General features: G+C 66.0%; 6 protein-coding genes across 6 annotated transcripts; 4 read left to right on the plus strand and 2 right to left on the minus strand.

Annotated features, from left to right (window-relative positions):
- Positions 1-1,757: 1,757 nt before the first annotated feature.
- EMIHUDRAFT_433662 (hypothetical protein) lies at positions 1,758-4,051 on the minus strand. The gene is made up of 5 exons (XM_005790614.1): positions 3,554-4,051; positions 3,376-3,474; positions 2,845-3,052; positions 2,657-2,661; positions 1,758-2,372 (listed from the first exon to the last, which is right to left on the minus strand). Exons 1-5 carry the CDS (start codon positions 4,016-4,018, stop codon positions 2,001-2,003), a joined length of 1,149 nt encoding a protein of 382 aa, XP_005790671.1. The 5' UTR covers positions 4,019-4,051; the 3' UTR covers positions 1,758-2,000.
- Positions 4,052-6,696: 2,645 nt separating this feature from the next.
- SEC1 (Sec1, SM superfamily protein) lies at positions 6,697-10,549 on the plus strand (the record flags this gene model as incomplete). The annotated part of the gene is made up of 12 exons (XM_005790638.1): positions 6,697-7,341; positions 7,608-7,643; positions 7,789-8,009; positions 8,170-8,205; positions 8,258-8,405; positions 8,471-8,536; positions 8,837-8,848; positions 9,360-9,485; positions 9,531-9,706; positions 9,960-10,137; positions 10,313-10,411; positions 10,487-10,549. 12 exons carry the CDS (start codon positions 6,697-6,699, stop codon positions 10,547-10,549), a joined length of 1,806 nt encoding a protein of 601 aa, XP_005790695.1.
- Positions 10,550-11,954: 1,405 nt separating this feature from the next.
- On the plus strand, positions 11,955-13,184 carry EMIHUDRAFT_449056 (hypothetical protein; the record flags this gene model as incomplete). Its single annotated transcript, XM_005790615.1, has 5 exons — positions 11,955-12,188; positions 12,260-12,363; positions 12,495-12,535; positions 12,609-12,833; positions 12,925-13,184. Coding segments are annotated over exons 1-5 (789 nt in total), but the record flags the coding sequence as incomplete, so codon positions are not given.
- A 601-nt stretch (positions 13,185-13,785) lies between these two features.
- EMIHUDRAFT_62827 (hypothetical protein) lies at positions 13,786-14,542 on the plus strand (the record flags this gene model as incomplete). Its single annotated transcript, XM_005790616.1, has 4 exons — positions 13,786-13,915; positions 14,111-14,177; positions 14,248-14,395; positions 14,462-14,542. Coding segments are annotated over 4 exons (426 nt in total), but the record flags the coding sequence as incomplete, so codon positions are not given.
- A 2,737-nt stretch (positions 14,543-17,279) lies between these two features.
- EMIHUDRAFT_200796 (hypothetical protein) lies at positions 17,280-18,172 on the plus strand (the record flags this gene model as incomplete). The annotated part of the gene is made up of 4 exons (XM_005790617.1): positions 17,280-17,557; positions 17,629-17,773; positions 17,854-17,965; positions 18,045-18,172. 4 exons carry the CDS (start codon positions 17,280-17,282, stop codon positions 18,170-18,172), a joined length of 663 nt encoding a protein of 220 aa, XP_005790674.1.
- Positions 18,173-18,345: 173 nt separating this feature from the next.
- EMIHUDRAFT_433665 (putative alternative oxidase) lies at positions 18,346-19,740 on the minus strand. Its single transcript, XM_005790618.1, has one exon. It carries the CDS (start codon positions 19,708-19,710, stop codon positions 18,679-18,681), a length of 1,032 nt encoding a protein of 343 aa, XP_005790675.1. The 5' UTR covers positions 19,711-19,740; the 3' UTR covers positions 18,346-18,678.
- Between the last annotated feature and the right edge of the window lie 366 nt (positions 19,741-20,106).

The following is a 20,106-nucleotide window of genomic DNA, read 5'->3' on the forward strand; positions in this document are numbered from 1 at the left end:
TTGTGCTTGAAGACTTGTCGCCTGTGCCACCGCCGCGGCCGCCCTGCTCCCGGTGGCAGATAATAGCCCAAGTCGAAGAGTGCGCCCAGCTCTCGGTATCTGGGTGGGCAGGCGGGACTAGAGAGGCACGCTGGTGCACGGTTGGGGGCGAGAGCCGCGCCATCTTGGACCGTCAGGCGAGTATTTGCAACCGGGAGCTCGCTGCCGCCCCTACTCCGCCGCCGCCGCCCTCCCGAGGGCAGATAATAGCCCAAGTCGAAGAGTGCGCCCTGCTCTCGGTATCTGGGTGGGCAGGCGGGACTAGAGAGGCACGCTGGTGCACGGTTGGGGGCGTGAGCCGCCATCTTGGACCGTAAGGCGAGTATTTGCAACCGGGAGCTCGCTGCCGCCCCTACTCCGCCGCCGCCGCCCTCCCGAGGGCAGATAATAGCCCAAGTCGAAGAGTGCGCCCTGCTCTCGGTATCTGGGTGGCAGGCGGGACTAGAGAGGCACGCTGGTGTGGGCGAGGGCACTGACGGCTGTGAGGCGCTGCCACGCCCATGGAGGCGGAGCCGAACGAAGTAACCACACACACCAACCACACGACCACCACCAGGCGAGGAGACGCCTGCCTCGCCCTGGTGTGGGGAAGGATAGGCGCCGCCACCTCTGTGAGATGGAAACACAGAAAAGCGCTGGGCTGCCCGGGCGAGGGTCAGGGAAGGAGCCACCCTGGTAAGGGCGTCGGCTCTCCCTTCATAAGCCCGGGCAGCGACAGCGCGGTGGGGCGCCTCACCGTCCCGAGCCCCGCCCGCGGTGCGTGAGGGTCACGCGGTGCGAGCGAGGCAGGTCGGCGGGGCTAGGCCCCGCGGGCGTCAGTTGCCGCCCTTCTTGACCTTCGGGTTTCCCGCGAGGAAGACGGGGCACTCAGGCTTGACGTGTCCCTCCTCGCCGCACCAGTAGCAGGTTTTGACGCTGGACTTGCCCGCCCGCTTTGCCGCCTCCTCGGCCGCCGCCGCCTTGGCCTTGGCCTCTGCCGCCGCCGCCTCTGCCTTGGCGAGCCGCACATGTCCCCGTTCACAGATGAACTAATTCTCACGGCTGTAGCCTGTACACTGTTGTACTAATTGTTTTGCCGTCCGCGAGCCCCCAGCTCGCCGGCGGCGAGAGAGATGCCACGAGGGGTCGCGGTGGCGTCCATCGCCAGGCTCCCTAGCTCAACCGACGACCCTTCGGGATCGACGGCCGATCGTCATCGCCTAGGTGGGTAAGAGATGAGGAGATGCATGGAACAGCCCGAGGAAGAAGCTAACTCTGCACACCTCGCCGGTCTCCCGCACGCTCCTGAGGGCCGAGAGGGCCGAGAGGCGGGGTCGGTGACCCGGGGGCATGGGCGGTGCGGCCCGCGCCGCGCGCGGGCGCGTGGCAGCCCGTGAGTGCCGAGATCGGGTCGACGTAGAGCAGGGCCCCCGGGGGCCTCCACGATGGGGGACTAGCCCTAGCCGTCTTCCACGTGGTCCCTCGGGTCCCTCGTGCGCTGCTCCTAGATCTCTTCGTACATCCTCCTCCCTCCTGGGTCCTGCTGATATCTCCGCGAAGTCCTGCCTCCTTCCCTCGTCTCGCCCTGCGCGTCTGCCCTAACTCTCCCCCGAGCCCCGTCGTCTGCCGCTCTGCCCTGCCCCCTGCGTCGTCTGGCGACGGGTCCTCCATAGTCGGTTGAGGTCGCCGCCCTCCTCGTGGTCGTGCCCCGTTTGTCGTTTGTGTACAACGCAAGGTGTATGTTGAGAACTTTTATGTTGAAAAAATGGCATGCGTGGACAGTGTTTGTAAGTGCGCAGTATTGGCCATGTGTACACGAATCGTACTGCTTGTGGTGAGACGGCACAATAAACCATCGCCCCCGCGAGAGTGCACAGCGAGGGTGTGCAGCAGAGGGCGGGGGGTCAGAGCGAGAGGGCGACTCGGAGCCGGCTCACCGCGGCCCCATCTCCTTCGCCGCCCTCCTCCCGCCGCCCGCCGCCTCAGGCGAGCGCCATGGGCGGCTCCGGGCCGTCCCCCTCGCCGCCCTCGCCGCCGCTCTTGTCGTCCGCGCCGTCGCCCTTCTTGCCCTCCTCCTCCTCCTCGCCCTCCTCCACCCCCTTGGGCGCCTGGTCCTTGATCTGCTGCAGCCGCTCCGCGCGCGCCGCCGCCTTGGCCTCCTCCTCCTCCTGCCTCCGCTTGGCGTTGGCGATGCCGTCGAGGCGCGCCTGCTCGAGCAGCTTCTTCAGCTCCGCCTCCCTCTCCTCGGCCGTCTGCTGCGGCAGCTTGGCCTCCTCGCTGTCCTTTTTCGCGGCCGTGGCGGCGGCGGCGGCGTCCACGGCCGCCGTCTCGCTAATGACGCCATCGAGCAGCGCCTGAGGTGTGGGGGAAGAGGGGGAGGGCAGCGGTGGGGAGGCGGCGTGAAGAGGGCAGTCTCGACCCTGGCTCCCTCGCCACTACCCGGCTTCATCTCGGCTGCACCTCACGTCGGCTCCGTCTCGGCGCCTCGGCTGCCTCTCGGCTGCCTCTCGGCTCTCTCTCGGCTGCCTCTCGGCTGCACCTCGGCTGCACCTCGGCTGCACCTCGGCTGCATCTCGGCTGCATCCCGGCTGCATCTCGGCTGCACGTCGGCTGCATCTCGGCTGCATCCCGGCTGCACCTCGGCTGCACGTCGGCTGCATCTCGGCTGCATCCCGGCTGCACCTCGGCTGCATCCCGGCTGCATCTCGGCTGCATCCCGGCTGCACCCCGGCTGCTGCACCCCGGCTGCACCCCGGCTGCACCTCGGCTGCACCTCGGCTGCACCTCGGCTGCACCTCGGCTGCACCTCGGCTGCACCTCGGCTACCTCTCGGCTGCATCCCGGCTGCGTCCCGTGCCTTGGCCTCCTCGCGGCGGTCGCACCCCGCGCGGCGCATCTCGCGGAACTGCGAGTCGTCGAGGTTGGGGCAGAGGGAGAAGAGGCGGCCGGACGCCTCCGGCAGGGTGAGCGCCTCTGTGATGAAGCGGAAGACGTCGTCCTTCGGGAGCTCTGCGCAGGTCGGCTCGTCGAGCGCCTGGGACGGGAAGGGTGCTCCCTCCAGGACTCGTCTCTTCTCTGCTTGCGGGAACGCGCCCGGGCGGCTGGGCGGCGAGGCTCGGGAGAAGGCTAAGAGCAAGGTGAGGAGAAGGGGTCGACGAGGGTCAGAGAGGTGTTGCGCGCAGGTCGGCCTCGTTTCCCGTTTGCGATAGGAGAGAGGGAAGGGAGAGGCAGGGAGAGGGCGAGGGAGGGAGGGAGGGAGGGAGGGAGGGAGGGAGGGAGGGAGGGAGGGAGAGAGAGAGAGAGAGAGAGAGAGAGAGAGAGAGGTGTCAGGGCAGGGATGTGAGAGAGAGCGCGCACAGAGAGCTTCAGCCCACCGCCGAGCCCGCCCGCGGTGAGCGAGCCGGCGCGCATCACCGTGTACTCGGCCCCGCACGCCTCGAGCGCCGAGTGCAGCGCCTACACACATCGGCATGTCGCGGGCGCGTCGTGGACATGTCCGGGAAGCGTCCTCCCTCGGCGGGCCGCACGGCCGCGCCTCTTGGTTGGCGACGGTCGGGCTGGGGCCGTCGGCGCCGAGGTGGACGAAGACGCGCCGCACCCCCGCTGCCTTGGCCTGCGCCAGCTGCCCCTCCAGCGCCGCCTCCTCCGCATTGACCGCGAGCCACGTCGTCGCGCCCGCCATCGTGTCGCCGAGCGGAGACTCGCTGAAGTGGAGGACGTCGATGAGGCCCGAGTAGCGGGCCTGCCGCGAGAGGAGCATCTTCTTCGCATCCGCTGTCGACGACGAGCACGCCGTGATCTTATCGAACGCGCCGTGGTCGTGCAGCAGCTGGAAGAGGCCGCGGCTAGCGTAGAAGGAATCGGTGCCGTCCGTCACGACGATCGACTCTGACATGAGCGAGACCGCGTGCCGCTGCGGCACGAGGAGGCGCCGCGGCGCGGGCCGCTGCTGCGAGGGCGCCAGCAGCAGGCCTGCGAGCGCGCCACTGATGACGAGCATCGATCGCTATAGCGTCCTGTGCCAAGATGCTCTGTAGAGCGATCCAGAGTTTCTTTCTTCCTTAATGTCCCAGCCCTTGTCCAACCTGAGGGTTTTCTTTCTGTCTTTTCAAAGGGCCAGAGTGCAGGTGCAGAGAGAGAGATGCGACAGTCCTCTGCTGTGAGAGGGGAGGAGGATGCTGCTTGTCTCTGTAGAACTCTTCTTCTGCGCGAAGTCTTTTTTAAGAACCTGCAACTCTCGGTTCGCTCTCTCTGCTGCAACTGTCTCCGAGAAGATTAAATGTGGAAGAAGTGTAAATTACCAACAGAGTCGAGGACCACGACCTCGTCCTTGTCCTCATTTGCCGGAACGACCACCGCTGTAGATATCGGAAACCCCGTTTCGAGCGTTATGCTATGCCTCAACTTGCCGTCCGCCGCATTGACCACCTGGAGATCAGACGACTCCCTGCAGCACACAAGGAGCAGGCCGTTGTGCCATGCCAAGTGCATACATGAACTTGGTAGCTCGATCTCCCGCTGAAAGGCGTAGCCCTTGCCGACCTCTGTCGGATCCTCCTCGCCCATGTAGCTTTGTACGGATGTCACGGCAACCAGGTCTGTGCGCTCCTCCCTTGAAAAGACCTTGGCCGCCACCTTCGCCTCCGTGCCAGTGACAACGAAGGCCTCCTCGTTGCTCAGTGCAAGTCCTCGCACGTGCAGCCCGGGCGGACCGGAAACAGGGGCGCCGAGATCGGAGGCTGGGATGTGGCCGGTTTTGGTTCCGGTTGCGGCCTGCACCACTGTGATGAATGGCTCGTGGTTGTCTCCGCCTCTCACGATCCACAGCTCTCCCCGGCTTAGGCATAATTTGTTCGGCTCCGTCATCTCGGCTGAGCCTTCATCCCCGAACGATCCACCACGCTCGACTACGAATGGTTCGTGTGATGTGCCCTTGAGCTTGCCCCATTTTACGTGGTCGTATCGGCCTTCTGCGAGGAAGAGCCGGTCCTCTCCAGTTACCGTGCCACACGCCATGCCATGCGCACGCGGGAAGGGCGTCTCCATGTCGCTCAGGCCTGGCACTTGGCGCAGCTTCAGAGTAGCACAGTCAAGGACGAAGAGATTGGTGTGGTGATCGGTGTTGGCGAGCAGCAGGCAGCCACTCGCTGCCCCGCTCCCGGCGGTGAGGAACTCGCACCTTGGCACTGGGTCCAAGTCCTTGGCGAGCAGGAGGCGCGTCCGGGTGGGCATACACACACGTGCTGGCCCCACGGCGACGTCGCGCCACTGGTCCGCCCTGTCGCTCGCAGCCTACCCAGGTACGAGGCTGATTCGTAACGCCAGTGCCCCATGTTTGCTCAAGGCTGGATGAGGGTGTTTGAGTTTCCCGGTCTTTTTCAGTGTATGTATGTACTTTTAGCTCTCTCTCTCTCAGTGTATGTAGCTCTTACGAACATACCCGTAGGTGAACTGCTGACAGGGTTTGCGATGAGGAGCGATCCGAACGTGGTATTCGGGTGATTAGATCACTACCGCCGAAACGCAAGAGCACTGCGACGCATCGATCGTTTTTCAGTAACTGTAGCTCTTTTCACTGTATTTTTCTCTTACGTACATTCCCGTAGGAGGACTCTGCTGACAGGGTTTACGATGAGGAGCGACCAGAAGGGTTTTTTGTTCCCGACTTCTCCGCATGGGGAGCCCCGGGTATACTCTTTAGCTGTCTCGTCTAGGCAGGGGTTCCGGCTTTTCCCGCCCGCGCTTCCACCCCTCTCTTGCCCTTTTTCTTTTTGTGCGACTCTTTTTTTACCTTTTAGTTACTACCTTTCCCGGAGGAGGCGCTGCTGACCGGTGAGTGCAACTTTTCCAACAATCGCTGTCGTGGGATCGCTTGTCATGTGAGGCCGAGCGTGAGTGAGTCACTGCGGAACTGGGAGTTTACCTTGTGCAGGGCGTGAGCTGCCGCCGGACCCGAGGCGTGAACCACCGCCTTGGGCCCGCGAACCGGCGATATGCAGCGTGTTCTGCAGCCTTTGACGCAGGTCGCAAGAAGAGCGACTGCCACTCCCCGGGCCGGGCCCTAGCGAGCGGGCGCATGGCGCCCGACGCTCTGCCATGACCTCCGGGAGGTTGAGTGGCGACCTCGGTGAGGTTTACTTAGTTTGTTCTACGGAGTGACAGCACCTCCGGGCGGTATTAGAACTTTGATTGTTACTCAAGACAGCACCTCCGGGCGGTATTAGAACTTTGATTGTTACTCAAGCCACACAGAACACCCGCTTACTAGCCTACTTTTCAGCGTTTCCGGGCTCGCAAAACCCGGCGGGTGCAGCGGCGCAAGACCTCTCGGAGGTCGCAGGCCGACCTCGGGGAGGTCGGGGAAAACCCCCGTTCGGCTATCTACTCGCTCCCCTCACTATTCACAGACACTACGGCTGTACTCACAGTGGCTACTGAGACTGTTCACACGTGACGTTCACACCTGGGGGACCAGGGTGTATCCGCAACTTGCGCAGAGTCACACACACACACACACACAGGCCGCGCGCTGTGTTCTTGTTTCTATCCTTGTCTTTTTTCTTTTTCAGTCTTTTCAGTTACCTTTCCCGGAGGAGGACGGACAACGCCGTGTCAAAATTCTTCTCTGCTCTATCGGCGCCGGCCGCAAACCACACCTGCCAAGAGCGCTCGCGCTCCATGGCGCAGAAGAACGATGTCCGGCAGACGCTCCAAGCCTCCATCCTCGCGGCGCTGCGTGGCGTCACCGGCGAAGACCAGTTGACCGTCCTCCTGCTCGATGACACGATGCGGCGGGTCGTCAGCCGCTGCTGCCGGCTCTCTGAGGTGATGGCGGACGCCAACATCACGCTGGTGGAGCACATCCTCGCGCCCGAGGCGAAGCGCGCGCCGCCGGCGATGGCGGCCCACCTCTCCGCCGTCTACCTCATCGCTCCGACCGAGTCGAGCGTCTTTGCGCTCGAGCAGGAGCTGACCACGCGCCGGCGGCTCTACGGAGGCAAGAGGCACATCCTGGTCTCCTCGGCGCTGCCGGGCCCGCTGCGGGGCACGCTGCGAGTCCTCTCCGCCGGCGGTGCGCTCGCTTCGCTCCGCGAGGGCGTCGCGGTGGAGGCGCTGGCGCTGCACGCCGGCGCGTTCTCACTCGACCGGCCGTCCGCGCTCCGCCGGCTGTACGGGCCTCCGCCCCCGCTCAACGAAGACAACATCGAGGCGCGGCTGCTGCAGGGCGAAGACGAGGCGGGCGGCGAGCGCGCGGCGGCCGTGTCTCATGCAGCCGAGCAGCTCGCCAAGCTCTGTGCCTTGCTCGGTGACGCGACTCCGTCGGTGCGGTGATAAGAGAGAAGGCGGATAGAAACCAAGAACACAACACGACGGTGGCGGGGGAGCCTACACGAGGGGTAGAGGGGCACGCCCGCGCAACTAGGCGACACAGGCACCCCAAATGGCGGCCGTGCCAGAGGGACACCGAGGCGAAGAGCAGCCCGCCGGCTAGTGGACGCCGGCGCGTTTAGGGTTGGGGGTGGTGGGCAGAGGAGGACGTCACGCTGGAGCCGCACACACACACACGAGCTCGACACTCATCCTCATAGGTGCGGTACCGGGCGCGTGACCACCCGGTGTCCAAGGCGCTCGCCGCTGCTAAAGCTGCCTGCCTCCCTCCCTTCCCCTCTCCTGCCTACCCGCCTCCCTCTCCCTGCACGCACACACACGCACACACACGCACGCACGCACGCACGTAAACCCGCCTGAGCGCACGCACGTTTGTCCAAGGCGCTCGGCGTGGCTCTGGTGGCGGCGACGCCGGCAGCGCGCGCGGGAGCCGGAGGGGAGGCGTCGGGAGGGGCGGGCGGCGAGGCGGCGGCGGCGGGGCGCCGGAACGTGTCCGTGTTGCTCGTCGATCGCTCCTCCGACCTCTTCACGCCGCTGCTGCACGATTTTGGACTCGAGGCGCTCGCCGAGGCGCGGGGTGTGCTGCGGGAGGGTCGCTTCCGGTGCCGAGAGGAGCCGAGAGGAGCCGGGAGGAGCGGGGAGTAGAGAGGAGGGCTGCGGAAGGGGCCTTCGGGCGCCGCGTCTTCGGCTTCAGCCTCAGCAGCCGCGGCCGAGCCTGTGCGCGACCTCCCATTCTTGTCGACGTGTCTCTACTGTGGCTAGGCGCGACCCGACACGCAAGTCTGCGGCGGAGGAGAGGTCGCAGCATTCTTCTCCCACCGACCGCCGACAGCGAATCCTCTGTCCACAGGTCTGCGGCCAAGAACGGCCCGTCCCAGGTGCTGCTGGGGGGCGGAGGCGGCGACGAGGTCTGGGAGGGGATCCGCTTCCAGACGCTCGACACCGTGGAGGAAGCGCTGTTCGCGTCGACGCGCGCCTTCGTCGCCGAGAACAAGGCGGTGGAGGAGGCGCGGAGCCGCGTCGCGCCCTGACATCTCCTAGACATGTCCTAGACATTGCCTAGGCGGTGGAGGAGGCGCGGAGCCGCGTCGCGCGTGGCGAGGAGCTCTCGACCAAGGAGATGGTGCAGGTGAGCCGGCCGGATTCATCAATGATTAAATGGTTCTCCTCCCCCCCCTTTGAGTGCCGTGCGGCTCCTGTCGTCTAGACGTGGAGTCGCGAGGGCTGCCTGGCCCTTGCCCCACCACCTTGTGTGGTGTGGAGAAGTGTACCTCACCTCACCTTACCTGGTGCAGGTGAACCGGCGGCTCGCGTCGTTGTCGTACAAGCGGAAGGAGGAGGCACTCAAGGCCGCGCAGCAGCTACGAGGAGAGGACGGGGCTCTGCGCACCCCTCCCGCCCCTCACGCCTCGACTCGTTCACACCTCAGGTCGCGGACGAGGTGCGGGAGAGCGTCATGTCGCTGCTGATCGCCCCCGCGCCGCTGCCGACGATCGGAGGTCCGCAACTCCGCCCCGCCGCGGGGCATCAGCCGAGATCAGCCGAGATCGGCCGAGACTAGGCCGAGATCGGCCGAGATCAGCCGAGATCGGCCGAGACTAGGCCGCCCTCCGCCCGCCGCGGAGGACACGCCGCTGTACAAGCTCATGATGCTCGAGCAGGATTTGGCCACTGGCCGCGACGGCGCCACCGGAGCAGCCATCAAGCAGGCACGATCTCGGCGGATCTCGGCGGATCTCGGCGGATCTCGGCGGATCTCGGCGGATCTCGGCGGGTCTGTCAGCAGGCCGAGACCCTCTCCCGCATCGTGGGTACCCTTGTCGACCCTCTCTCCGCGCCGCCGCCGAGCGCCCGCAGCACCACGCGCGCTTCGACCGACTCGGCGCCCTTTCCTCGCGCCCGAGATCGCCCGGAGATCGCCCGGAGATCGCCCGGAGATCGCCCGAGCTTAGGCGCGCGCGGCGTCCTTCTCTGCATCCGCGCCCGCGGCCGAGTCGACCGGCGGCACGGAGGGGGCGGGGGCGGAGGCGGAGGCGCCGAGGGCCGCGGAGGTGGAGGTGCTCGAGCGGCAGCTGTGGGTGTGAGCAGCGTCTCTTCACACCTCCCCGTTGGTGTGTCGACAGGCAGAGGAGGTGCTCGAGCGACAGCGGCTGCTGTTGCTCGCGTCGCTCGCGCTGCCGCTCAGCGACAGCGCCCGCCGCCCCATCACCCGCGCGTCGGCCCTCGACAGCGAGCAGCTCGAGGCGGCGTCTCGCGCGGCATCTCCTCCTGCCTCGCGAGTCGGGCGAGGTGAGCCGAGGTGAGCCCAGAGTAGGCCGTGTCGCGCGGCCTCTTCTGCCTCGGGGCGCGCCCCGGCCGGCGAGGCACTGGCGGGGCCCCGAAGCCTCCTCCGCCCCCCGGCACGGCGCTGCTCTGCCGCCACACCCCCGCGCTGGCGCCGCTGCTCCGCTCCGCGCTCGGAGGGGGGAGCGGCTTCACGTGGCCGCTGTCACGCCGCGTGCGGGGGTGCGCGTGAACGGCGTCTCTTCACACGCGGGTGCGCGTGTGTGCAGGTGGCTGCGCCGCCGCGTAAGAGAGCCGGGAGACCGCGGCGCGGCGGGCGGGTCGGCGCGGCCAGACTTGGCCGCAGGTAGGGTGGGCTCGTGGGCGCTGCGGGGCAAGGCTGGCTCCGACCGGCCCGGCAAGCCGCTGGTGCTCGTCTTTATGGTGGGCGGCGCGAGTCACGCGGAGGTGAGGAGTTGGAGTGGGCCTTGAAATGGCGTCCAACACTTGAAATGGCGGGGGGGGGGAGGGGGGGGGGGGAGGCTCTTGCCTGCTGTCGTGGAGACGCGAGGGGGAGGGCCCGAGTCCTTGGCCCCTCACGCGCGCGCGCGGAGACGGGTACCCGACCCCAACCCTCCCTCAGGTGCGGTGCGTGCACGAGGTTGCTGCGGCGACACACCACTGTGACCTGCTCTTCGGCGCGACGGCGCTGCTCACGCCGACGCAGTTTGCGCGCGAGCTGGTCTCCGCTGCGACCTGCGGCGCGCTGCCCTCTCACCGCTGAGCGGCGCCCCGTCACGCGTCGAGCTGTGAACAGGTCTCGATGGAGCGGATGCCTCCGCTGAGCGCCGCACCGGTGTCTGACGATGAGGCGGAGTGAGGGAGGGCGACGAGGCGGAGGGAGACAGCGCTCGCCGACCCTGGGAGAGGAAAGGATGACAAGGCGAGGGGTAGTTAGTGTGGGACAACCATGGTTGCTCATCCACGTGCGCCGGGCCTTGCATTAAATGCACCGCGCTCCGCGGGGCTCCTCCTCACGCGCATACACACATGACACTCGGGCGGCCTTACTTACCATCCACCTACCTACCTGGGGTGCGTTTATGTGAACATCAACAACGCTGCCCGCAACATGCGTGTCGCGCGCACTCATATTCATGACCGGTCTCAATGTCCCACCCCCCTGCGCGCGGGCCTTCTAGGCCCGCGCGCCGCGGGTAGCCTCCCCCCCATCCGCATCCCCGGGGCGGGGGGGCCTCCAGGGCTCGCACCTCAACCTCTCACAGAGTAGGCTAAATACACTATATAGACCTCAACCTCTCACAGTACGCAGAGTAGGCTAAATACAGTGTGATCTGTGATCTGTAAGGGTCCGCCCGCAGGCGCATTTTGTATACCGAGGCGGTGTGCCCGGTGCCGAGCGCAGGCAGAGCCCACAGGTCGGACCTCTTAAGACAGCGTTGTAAGATCCCTGGGCGAGGCGGCGAGGGTGGTGGAGGGGGGGGTCCGGCGGCGGAGCAACCACCTCCTCCCGGCGTGCCGGGAGGCAGGATGTCATCCCCCGTGATCCAGACCGCCCCGTTGGAGGTAGACCGCTCGTCTAGCCAATCAGCCTTAAGCGAGCGGTCTGGCCGTTGGAATGGCCGAGTTTGGTGTGGACTTGCGTCCTCGCATCGATCGTGGTTACAAGCACCACTCAGGGAGGCGGCTGTCCCCGCAGGCGAGCCTCAGTTACAAGCCGCCTCCCCTCCTCACGGCGTCACGGGTTGTAGACGTGTGCCGCTGGGATCAAGCCAGTACGCCCGAGGGCGACGGTCCCCCGGTAGTAGACGTTGGCGCCGAGGAGGGAGGAGTCGCTGAAGGACGGGTAGTCGTCGATCATGCGGGGGGAGGAGGAGTCGGCGAGTAGCGGGGATGAGAAATGCCTGAGAGGGTGGGGAGGGAGGCGTGAGGCGCGAGGTGAGGGGGCGCGGGGCGCGGGGTGTGCGTGGGACGCGCGGCGTGAGGCGCAGGGCGTGAGGCGGGAGGGCGCGGGGCGCTCGAGTGAGGGCAGGGTGTGTTTTGTGTGTGTGTGTATGTGTGTGTGTATGTGTGTGTGTGTGTGTTGGTTTGTTTGAGAGAGAGATTTTTAGCAATACCAAACAAATCTAACACTCATGCGAGGGCTGGGCAGGGCAGGGCAGGGCGGCGGCGAGCGGCGAGCGGCGTCGGCGAGATCGGCGACGAAGAGAGGCGATGGTGACGTACACGGCGGCAGTGTTCACGGCAGCAGCGCCGGTGGCGACCCCGCGCAGCGGCGGCAAATTGTTCCCACAGCAGGCTCCGTCACGGTGTCGCCTCTCAGGCCGGCCTCTCAGAGATGTCCGAGCGACAGCTCCGTGCGACTGGCGTCCGCGTGCTGCGCCGGTGCCCTCTCGCTCACGGCGAGCTCGTCGTCTCCGCCGGCAGCGTGCTCGACTTTGGCGGCGGCACCGGCTGGCCACCATCATCCATCGCCATCGTGAATGCAGCAAACTGCGGTGCCGCACCACCACAGACGGCGAGTTCCCATCCGCCTTCGACCGTCTGAGCGCTGGCGATCCACTCTCAGGCGGGCTCGGCGGCGGCGGCGTAGATGGAGCCATCACCAGCGCCGGCGGAGCAGCGCTCGCCGCCGACCGGCGGGCACTTCCCATCCTGCCTGGCACTCGCTTGGCGAGGAGTCCTAGATGCTCGCATCCGCTATCAGGAGCACTATTGCTAAAGACGTCGTACTGATCATTCAACCCGCTATTCCTGGCTGCGTATGACGTAGTCAACAGATCGCGCCATTTCGCCACGCGCAGGACCGGATCGCCACGGGCGGCGCCGTGCTGACCGGGCCAAGGAGCTGCGGCTCGCTGCAGGCCGAGCTGCGAGCATGCGAGTCGTCTCTTCACGGCTGTGCGTCTGTCCGATAGAAGCTACGGCTCGCTGTACGCCGGCAATGTCATCCACGCCGTCGGCCCAAACTACCGCGTGCTCGTCGGCTCGGGGCGGTCGGCGGAGGAGGGCGACAAGCTGCTGCGCGACGCCTACCGCACCTCGATGGCCGCGGCAGCCGCTGCCAGCGTCGCGCACCTGGGCTTCTCTCTGCTGTCCGCGGGCATCTTCCGCGGCCCGCGCTCGCTGAGCCACGTGCTTAGGCGCGGCTGCTCATTTCGGCGGGTCTCGGCTCACTTCGGCTCACCTCGGCTCACCTCGGCTCACCTCGGCTCACCTCCGCTGCGTGCCCAGGGTTGGGATGGAGGCGGTGGCGGAGGGGGCATACCCGGGGCTGGCGGAGGTGCACCTCGTCGCCTTTCTGGAGTCGGAGCAGCGGGAGCTGCTCGCGCTCCTCGCCGAGCTTAGGGCTGGAGGCGGCGAGGCTGGGGGAGGCGAGGCTGGCGGCAGCGAGGCTGGCGGGAGCGAGGCTGGGGGAGGCGAGGCTGGCGGCAGCGATGCTGGCGGCAGCGATGCTGGCGGCGATGCTGGCGGCGATGCTGGAGGCGGCGCTGGAGGCGCCTTCTCACCGGACGAGGTTCGAAGAGCCGGCCAGCTGCATGTTGTCCGCCACGAGTGTGCCCAGCGCCTCTTCACACTTGCAGGCATGAACAGGTGCTGGCGGACCGAGCCAACCACGTCTCCGCGTCGGACGCGGCGGGCAGGCTCCCGCCTCTGCTGGTGGCCACTCTGGAGACAGTCGACACCGCCGCCGCCGCCAACGCCGCCAACGCTACCGCCAATGCCGCCGCCACCAAAGACGCCTCCTCTGCCGGCTCCGCTGCCTCGCCCTCCGCCGCTGCCTCCACCTCCGTCGCCGCCGCCGCCGCCGCCGCCGCCGCCGCCGAGGCGCGGCCGCAACGCAGCAACAGGCGCGCACACGCCTCCGCTGCCAGCGCGAGGGCGGCGGTTTTGGCGGCGGCGGAGGCGTCGGAGGAGGCGGCGGAGGAGGCGGCGCAGGAAGCGGCGAGCGCGGAGGGGGAGGGGGGCGGAGAGGGCGACGGTGCGGCGGAGGCGGAGCAGGCATGGCGTTTGGCTGACGCGCCGTACGCCTGGGCCGCAGCTCGGCTGCATTGCTTGTGGGCCGCGTCTCTCCACAGGTTGAGCTCTGCGGGTAGGTGTACCTGGGAGCACCTCGACCACACCGCGGACGTGCAGCTGCACGCGTGGGGCACTCGGCTGGAGGAGGCGTTCGAGCAGTGCGCGCTCGCGATGTTCGCACTGATGACGGAGCTCGAGACAGTCGGTGTTTGGCTCCCTCCCTCCCCCCCACCCCACCCCCCCACCCCTCTCTCTACGCCGGTCGATGCCGTGCGAGTGCGAGCCGCGTCTCTTCACAGCTGCTCCTGTGAACAGGCTCGTGCTCGCCGTGACGGAGGTGTGAGTGAGAGCAGCGTCTCTTCACGCCTCGAGGTGTGGGCAGGCGTGGGGCTGCCGGCAGCACCGCCGGTCGAGGTGTGCGCCCAAGGGCACGACCTGCACTCGCTCCTCTTCCAATTCCTCGACGAGTGCGCGCTCCTCGCTCCGCGGGGCGCGCGGGGGTGAGCGGCGTCTCTTCACGCCTCGAGCCGTGAACAGGTGGCTCTTCCGCTTCACGGGCGGCGGCGGGTTCGTGCCGCGGCGGCTTCGCGTGGTGTCGTTGGATCGCGCCGCCTTCCGCGTGCGCTCTCTCGCCGTTGGAGAGTGCTTCGAGCTTGGCCGGCACCCGCAAGGCACAGCGGCCGCCGTCCGGTCGGTTGGGCGGGGGAGGCGCGTCTCTCTTCACACCTCCGGCCTTGTGGTAGGGACCGAGGTCAAGGCGATTACCTACTCCGCGATGCGCATCACAGAGACGCCCACGCGAGCGGATCTTCTCGTCATCGTCGACATCTAGTCAGTTTTTCTCACCACGCGGTCTTTCTGTTTTTTTTGTCCTCGCCCCGCGCCGCCGCAGCGCGCCGCCTGTCGCTGTCCATGCTTTTACGTTTTAGCTTTTTCTCTAAAGCCGTACCTAATAAAAGACAAATCCTTACATCCAGATTTTTTATTTATTTTTGCGCCAGTCCCGAACAAACAACTCTCTCTCCCAGTCCCGTGCCTAGTGTCGTGCGAGGGAGTCTTGGAGCACTTGGAGTGCACGGTCATGAACCTCACATCCAGGGCCGGGGAGCAAGAAGCGCACCCAGCGGGCCGGATGATGATCGGTATCGGGCTACGGGCAAGAGAGCCCTGACCCCTAAGGGGGGGTGCGCGTTCGCAGGGAAAGGGCCGTAAAAAGTAAACACGGGTCTCCGAGGGTTGGCTCCGCGCTCCGGGTTTCCCCCTAGCAGCAGAACGCCCCCTCTAGTACGACTCGTACTAATGAACACGCGACACACCATGGACACGAGACGACACGCATACTCCCACTCGGCGACGGCCTCGCCGCTCAGGATCCCTCCGCCCGGTCTCCTTGCCCCTTTTCCGGGGAGGTTCCCCTCTCCTCTCGGCCCTTCCTCTTGTTCGCATCCCGATGGTCATGCGACGGGCGCTTCTGGTAAAATTCTTTTTCGCAGTCCCGCCCGGGGCCCGTGTAAAAGAATAATTTTGTTACTCGAAGAAAACACAGAACCAAACGAGGGATGGGAAAAGAAAAGAAAGAACCCAGACAACCCAAGGGAGGGATGGGAGGACGGCACGCCGCCACACACAGGGATTTTAAGGAGAGGAGTGTGGTGCTAGCCGTCGCCCACCCTAATCCCTTGGTCGTCTGCCTCTTCCTATCTCTCTTCGCAGTCCCTCGCCGATTCTCGCTGCAACCTTCATGCCACCTCGCGGTCGTCCCACTCTCGTCGTTCTCCCTCCTGTCGTTTCCTCCTCTGTCGCGTCGCTCTCGTCTGCCTCGTCCTGCGACGCCGCCGCCGCCTGCCGATCCCTTGCTCTTGCGGCTTCTCCCGCCTTTCGGCGCAACTCTGCCCTCCTCGCGGCATATTTTGGCCCCTCGAGTTTATCGAGCTCTCCTCGCGCAAGGACGACTCTTCTGACGCCCACTGCGATCATTTGCCGCCAAGTCATATCGTTGCTCAGGTCCACTCTCTCTTTGAACACTTGTACGTCCACCGAAGCGATGATGTTGGCGCTGGGGTCCCCTTCGGGTGCATCGTTACAGCTGACGACGGGATTTCAGTTGTCAATTTGCGTGCCCGTCCGGTACGTTGCGTCGTTCGCCATCGCTCTCAGGTCTCGCCCCGCTTCATTCAGCATTCCGTTGAACATCCTGTCCGAGAGAGTCCGTTCCTTTTGCCTCTGCCTCGTAGGAAGGCCTCCGTCTCGGCGTTGAAGTCCCCACCGATAATGTATTCTCCATGGATTTTGTCTAGCTCGTCACTTAAACTCTCCCACGCGTCTTGCGCGGGGTCCTTTGTTTCTGTCGTCTGAACCACAGCGTGTCCCGACTCGACCGCCGGCGTCCCGGTCCGGGGGTGTTTCTCTTCTTATCCGTTACCATGTAGAGCAAGGTCGAGGGCGGGCCCTTTCGGGCTCGGGCCGCCCTCTCGCCCGCACCTCTGCGGGGCTTGCACGTGGTAGCGGCGGCTCAAGATCCCAGCGATCTCGAGTTCTTCACGCTATCCACTGCGCCGCGGCTTCGCCGCGCCCATCCAAGCCCAGGGCTTGGTTTGCTGATAACCGCATCTCGCTCTGCGCATCTCTGAGGCTACCCGCGCGCCGACTGCTACGCGCGCGGTGAGAGGCGCACCCCATTGGGGACAGGATTGAGGCCCCTGTACAAGCTCGGCAACGCTGCCGTCGTTGCCCTCCCGAGCCCTCAACACGATGCCGCACATTGCGCAACCCGTTCTGCGCACATGCCGCAGGGAGGAGTTTTCACTCTCCCGTCCGAGTTTCTCCTTCCTGCAGGGCGAGAGACATCAGCCTCTCTACTTCCAGGAGAACATCTACGCCACACGCTATCCCTGGTGGGACGGTCCACAACCCACACTCTCGCTGCAGTCGATCCAGCCCTCGCACTCCCCACTGGAGATCTAGCCGAGGCCCCGGCGGACAGGATTGGAGCCCCTGTGCTGCGTCTGTGGTGATATGTGGGGGACACTTTCTCCTCCCTATTCATGTCAGTCACTCGACTGCGTCGAGGGGGGGGACGTCTGAACCACAGCGTGTCCCGACTCGACCGCCGGCGTCCCGGTCCGGGGGTGTTTCTCTTCTTATCCGTTACCATGTAGAGCAAGGTCGAGGGCGGGCCCTTTCGGGCTCGGGCCGCCCTCTCGCCCGCACCTCTGCGGGGCTTGCACGTCTGTGTCGCCCGTCCCTCCGCTCGCCGCGACCGTTATCTTAGCCTGCCCCCTCACTGGCATGTACCGGTAGACCCCTATCTGTGTCCATTCCAGTCCGCTTGCCACGTCCTCCATCTCCACCCTCACGACGCGACCTCTCTCCACCTCCTCCATGGCCACTTCTCGTTCCCGTCTCTCTTTGCTTGCAGGTGGTCCGGGTCCCACACAATCAAAAACGCGCTGCTCTGTGAAGCTGAGAGGTAAACTGCGAGCGTGGAGGCCCTGGGGTTCACAACGACGCTGGTTGTCCTGCCCGACTGCGTCGTCACCGCGTGGATAGGAGCCTGCTTTTCTGGGGCGATGCTGCTCCTGGCCATCTCCGCTCTCGCCTCCGTCACTGCTGCGCCGAGCACTGGCATCGTCGTGCACGGCTTCCACTGCAACGCTCCGCGCTGGGAGGAGGTGGTGTGGGGCGACGAGGCGGCACAGCGGCTCGGGCGGCTGCCGCACGCAGCGCTCCTCGCCTGGCAGGCACGGCACGAGCTGCAGGCCTTCATCTGCGGCTCGGGTGCCTCGCAGACCGCAAGCGGCTCTGCTGAGGCGGACGCACTGATCTCGCTGCTCTTTGAGCGGCTGCCGTCCCTCCTCTCCTTTGACGCCTTTCGAGGGGTCGACCTGGAGGCGCTCGAGGCGCTGCTCCGCCGCACAGTCTCGCCGACACCGAGTCGCTCAACACGCAGCAGGAGGTGCTCGCGGCGCTCGCGCGACTGTCGCGGCTGGGCGTGCAGCGGGCGCTGCTGGTCTCCTCGCCGACGCACATGCCGCGCTGCCTCCGTGATGCGAGCGTCGCGGCGGTGCGCCTGGGCTACGAGGTGCGGGCGGCGCTCTCGGGTCCGAGGCCCTGCCAGCGGACACGCACACACCTCTCTCCTAGGGCACCGTTCTCGCCTCCCCCTGCGGCACGTCCTGGACCGAGGAGACAGCTGTCGTGGTCGAGCCGCCCCACAGGCCGGACGGAGGCGCCTCCGCGGCGCTCTTCGGCTTGGGTACCATCCACCACCGTAGCCCGCCTCCTCGCCCGGCCTCTCCGCTCACCACGCCACTCTCCCGCCCGCCGTCCCTCAGTTCGCCGCGCCGCTGCCCTCGCCTTCGGAACCACCGCGACCGAGAGCGGGAGGCGGCCGGCTGAGTTCCTCGCCGCGTTCGAGCGGCTGCTCGCATCCTTTGAAAATAGGAAATCGAGTACTGTGTGACCTCTGCGTATCGCTCTACGTAGCTAACTGCAGAGTGGCGGCGGCGACCGGCGAGGGGAGGGGGGAGCGGTGCGTCGCGAGCGGCGCGGACTGGTGCGCGCCGGCTGGGCGCGCGGTCACCCACACACCCACACATCAGGCTTGGCCGGAATCTTTTCCTCGGGACCTCGCTTCTCCTCGAAGAGAGCTCTCAAAAAAGTAATGGTGAACACCGCGGACCGCGCGCCGTCCCCGCCGAGCGCGAGCCGGCTGTAGCCGCTCTACTCTGATCTCTGTATATAGAGCGAGCGCGTTTGCCGTGGGCTGGGTGGCCTGGCCCCCTGGGGTTCTGGAACGCCCTGAGAGGAATGATATCGCGAGAGCGAGAGACCCCACCACGCGCCGACTCGTGACTGCGCGCACGCGAGCGCTCCGAGGCCGCGCCACGAGTCAGGGCCGCGCCACGCCCGCACTCACGCCTGTTCTGGCGCGGCCCTGCGCTCTAATCCGCGCGTATCCGCGCACACCTAGGTGGATGAGGCCGAGCTGCCGTGCCGGTGCTCCCTCAGCAGGCGCTGCGCCTGCTCGAGCTTCCACGCGCGCGCGGCATCCTCCTTGTGCATGTGCACAAACGGGTTCGGGTCGTCGGACGCCATCGAAGCAAAGGTGTGGTTGACGTCGCGGTGATGAGACTCGTCTGCGTAGATGCAGCGGAGGGTGTCGAGCCACGTCGCGTCGTCCGGCAGCTTCCAGTAGCCTTTTGCGATCTCGGGGGCTGGGAGACCCGACCACTCGGCGTGCAGCCGCGTGCCCGGCGTCTCCAGGTGCGAGATCACGTTGTGGTACGTCTCGCATGCGGTTTGCTCGAGATAGCCGACGAACCGGTGCATGGCCTTTGGGTTCACGACGTAGATCATCATCAGGAAGGGCGTCATCGAGAACTGCGCGCCGATGCACATGAGGCGGGTGACGGGACCCGCTTGGAACATGGAGAGGCAGGTAAGCAGGTGCATCCGCTCGTTCTCCGCCTCCTCTAACAGCGTGTGAATCCAGCCGTAGTCGCGCTCCAGCGCCCGCAGGGAGTGGAAGTGGCGCATGCCGGCGGCCACGAAGCCGGGTACGCCAGCGAAGGACTCGAGGACGATGAGGCGCCACACCAGCGACGAGGGCGAGGGGTCGTGGTGCGTGTAGCCAGTGATGAAGTTGAACGGGTGGTAGAGGCCATAGTACATGAAGCCGTGCATCACCTTGTCGGAGAGCGTCTCTGGCACGTGCTTGTCACTGAAGGTGGCCAGCGCCGAGTCGAGCTCGTCCTTGGACCAGATGTGATTCTGCTGCCGCCCAGTCTTGTCGGCCATCTCCCGCTCCATCGCCAGGTACTGCTTTTGCGGCAGAAGTGGGTGCACTGTGTTGCTCGCCTTGAAGTGCTGCGTGCTCAATGAGCGGAGGGCGCCGGTGGATAGCGGCAGCCGCAAAGTCGAAGGAAGAAGATGAGGAGGAGGAAGAGATGGACTCAACCACTTGCGGCTGACACGGAGCACGAGAGAGGAGCGATGCATCGAGCCGTCGGCGATGCCTTCTGACCAAGGCTCCGGACGCGTCCGCTGCCCGACATTTCTTTTGACTTTTCCTTGTTTGTATGGTTACTGGTTCTGTCGCAGTCCCTTTGATGGGCGGCCCTTGGGTGGGGCCACCTCGTGACCTCGAACCCCAAGCAGCCTGGGCATCGAGTGGGAGGGAGAAAAAGTGGAGGGTGTGGGTGCCCGGTTAATCCATTCCTCGGGCCCCGGTACTCTCATTACGTCATTGCATGTACATGTACAAACTGTTCACATTGCGCAGCTGCCGTCCCTTCGCCGTTCTCTCCGCGGACGGCAGAGCGCTGCGCTGTCGCCCTGTCAAGCACGCGCTCGTGCTTCGTTGCGGTGACACACCCTGTCCCACCCGTGTGTGTG

The sequence above is a fragment of the Emiliania huxleyi genome (assembly GCF_000372725.1).
Source record: "Emiliania huxleyi CCMP1516 chromosome Unknown EMIHUscaffold_12, whole genome shotgun sequence".
NCBI lineage: Eukaryota > Haptophyta > Isochrysidales > Noelaerhabdaceae > Emiliania > Emiliania huxleyi.

What these genes read in the sequence shown, in the direction of transcription:
- EMIHUDRAFT_433662 (XM_005790614.1), bottom strand. Translation starts at nt 4,018, where the DNA reads ATGCTCGTCATCAGTGGCGCGCTCGCAGGCCTGCTGCTGGCGCCCTCG. An exon ending in CGACCGTCGCCAACCAAGAG is followed by an intron (nt 3,475 to 3,553) that starts GCGCGGCCGTGC and finishes CGATGTGTGTAG; the next exon opens with GCGCTGCACTCGGCGCTCGA. An exon ending in GCGGTGGGCTGAAGCTCTCT is followed by an intron (nt 3,053 to 3,375) that starts GTGCGCGCTCTC and finishes TTCCCGTCCCAG; the next exon opens with GCGCTCGACGAGCCGACCTG.
- EMIHUDRAFT_433665 (XM_005790618.1), bottom strand. Translation starts at nt 19,710, where the DNA reads ATGCATCGCTCCTCTCTCGTGCTCCGTGTCAGCCGCAAGTGGTTGAGT.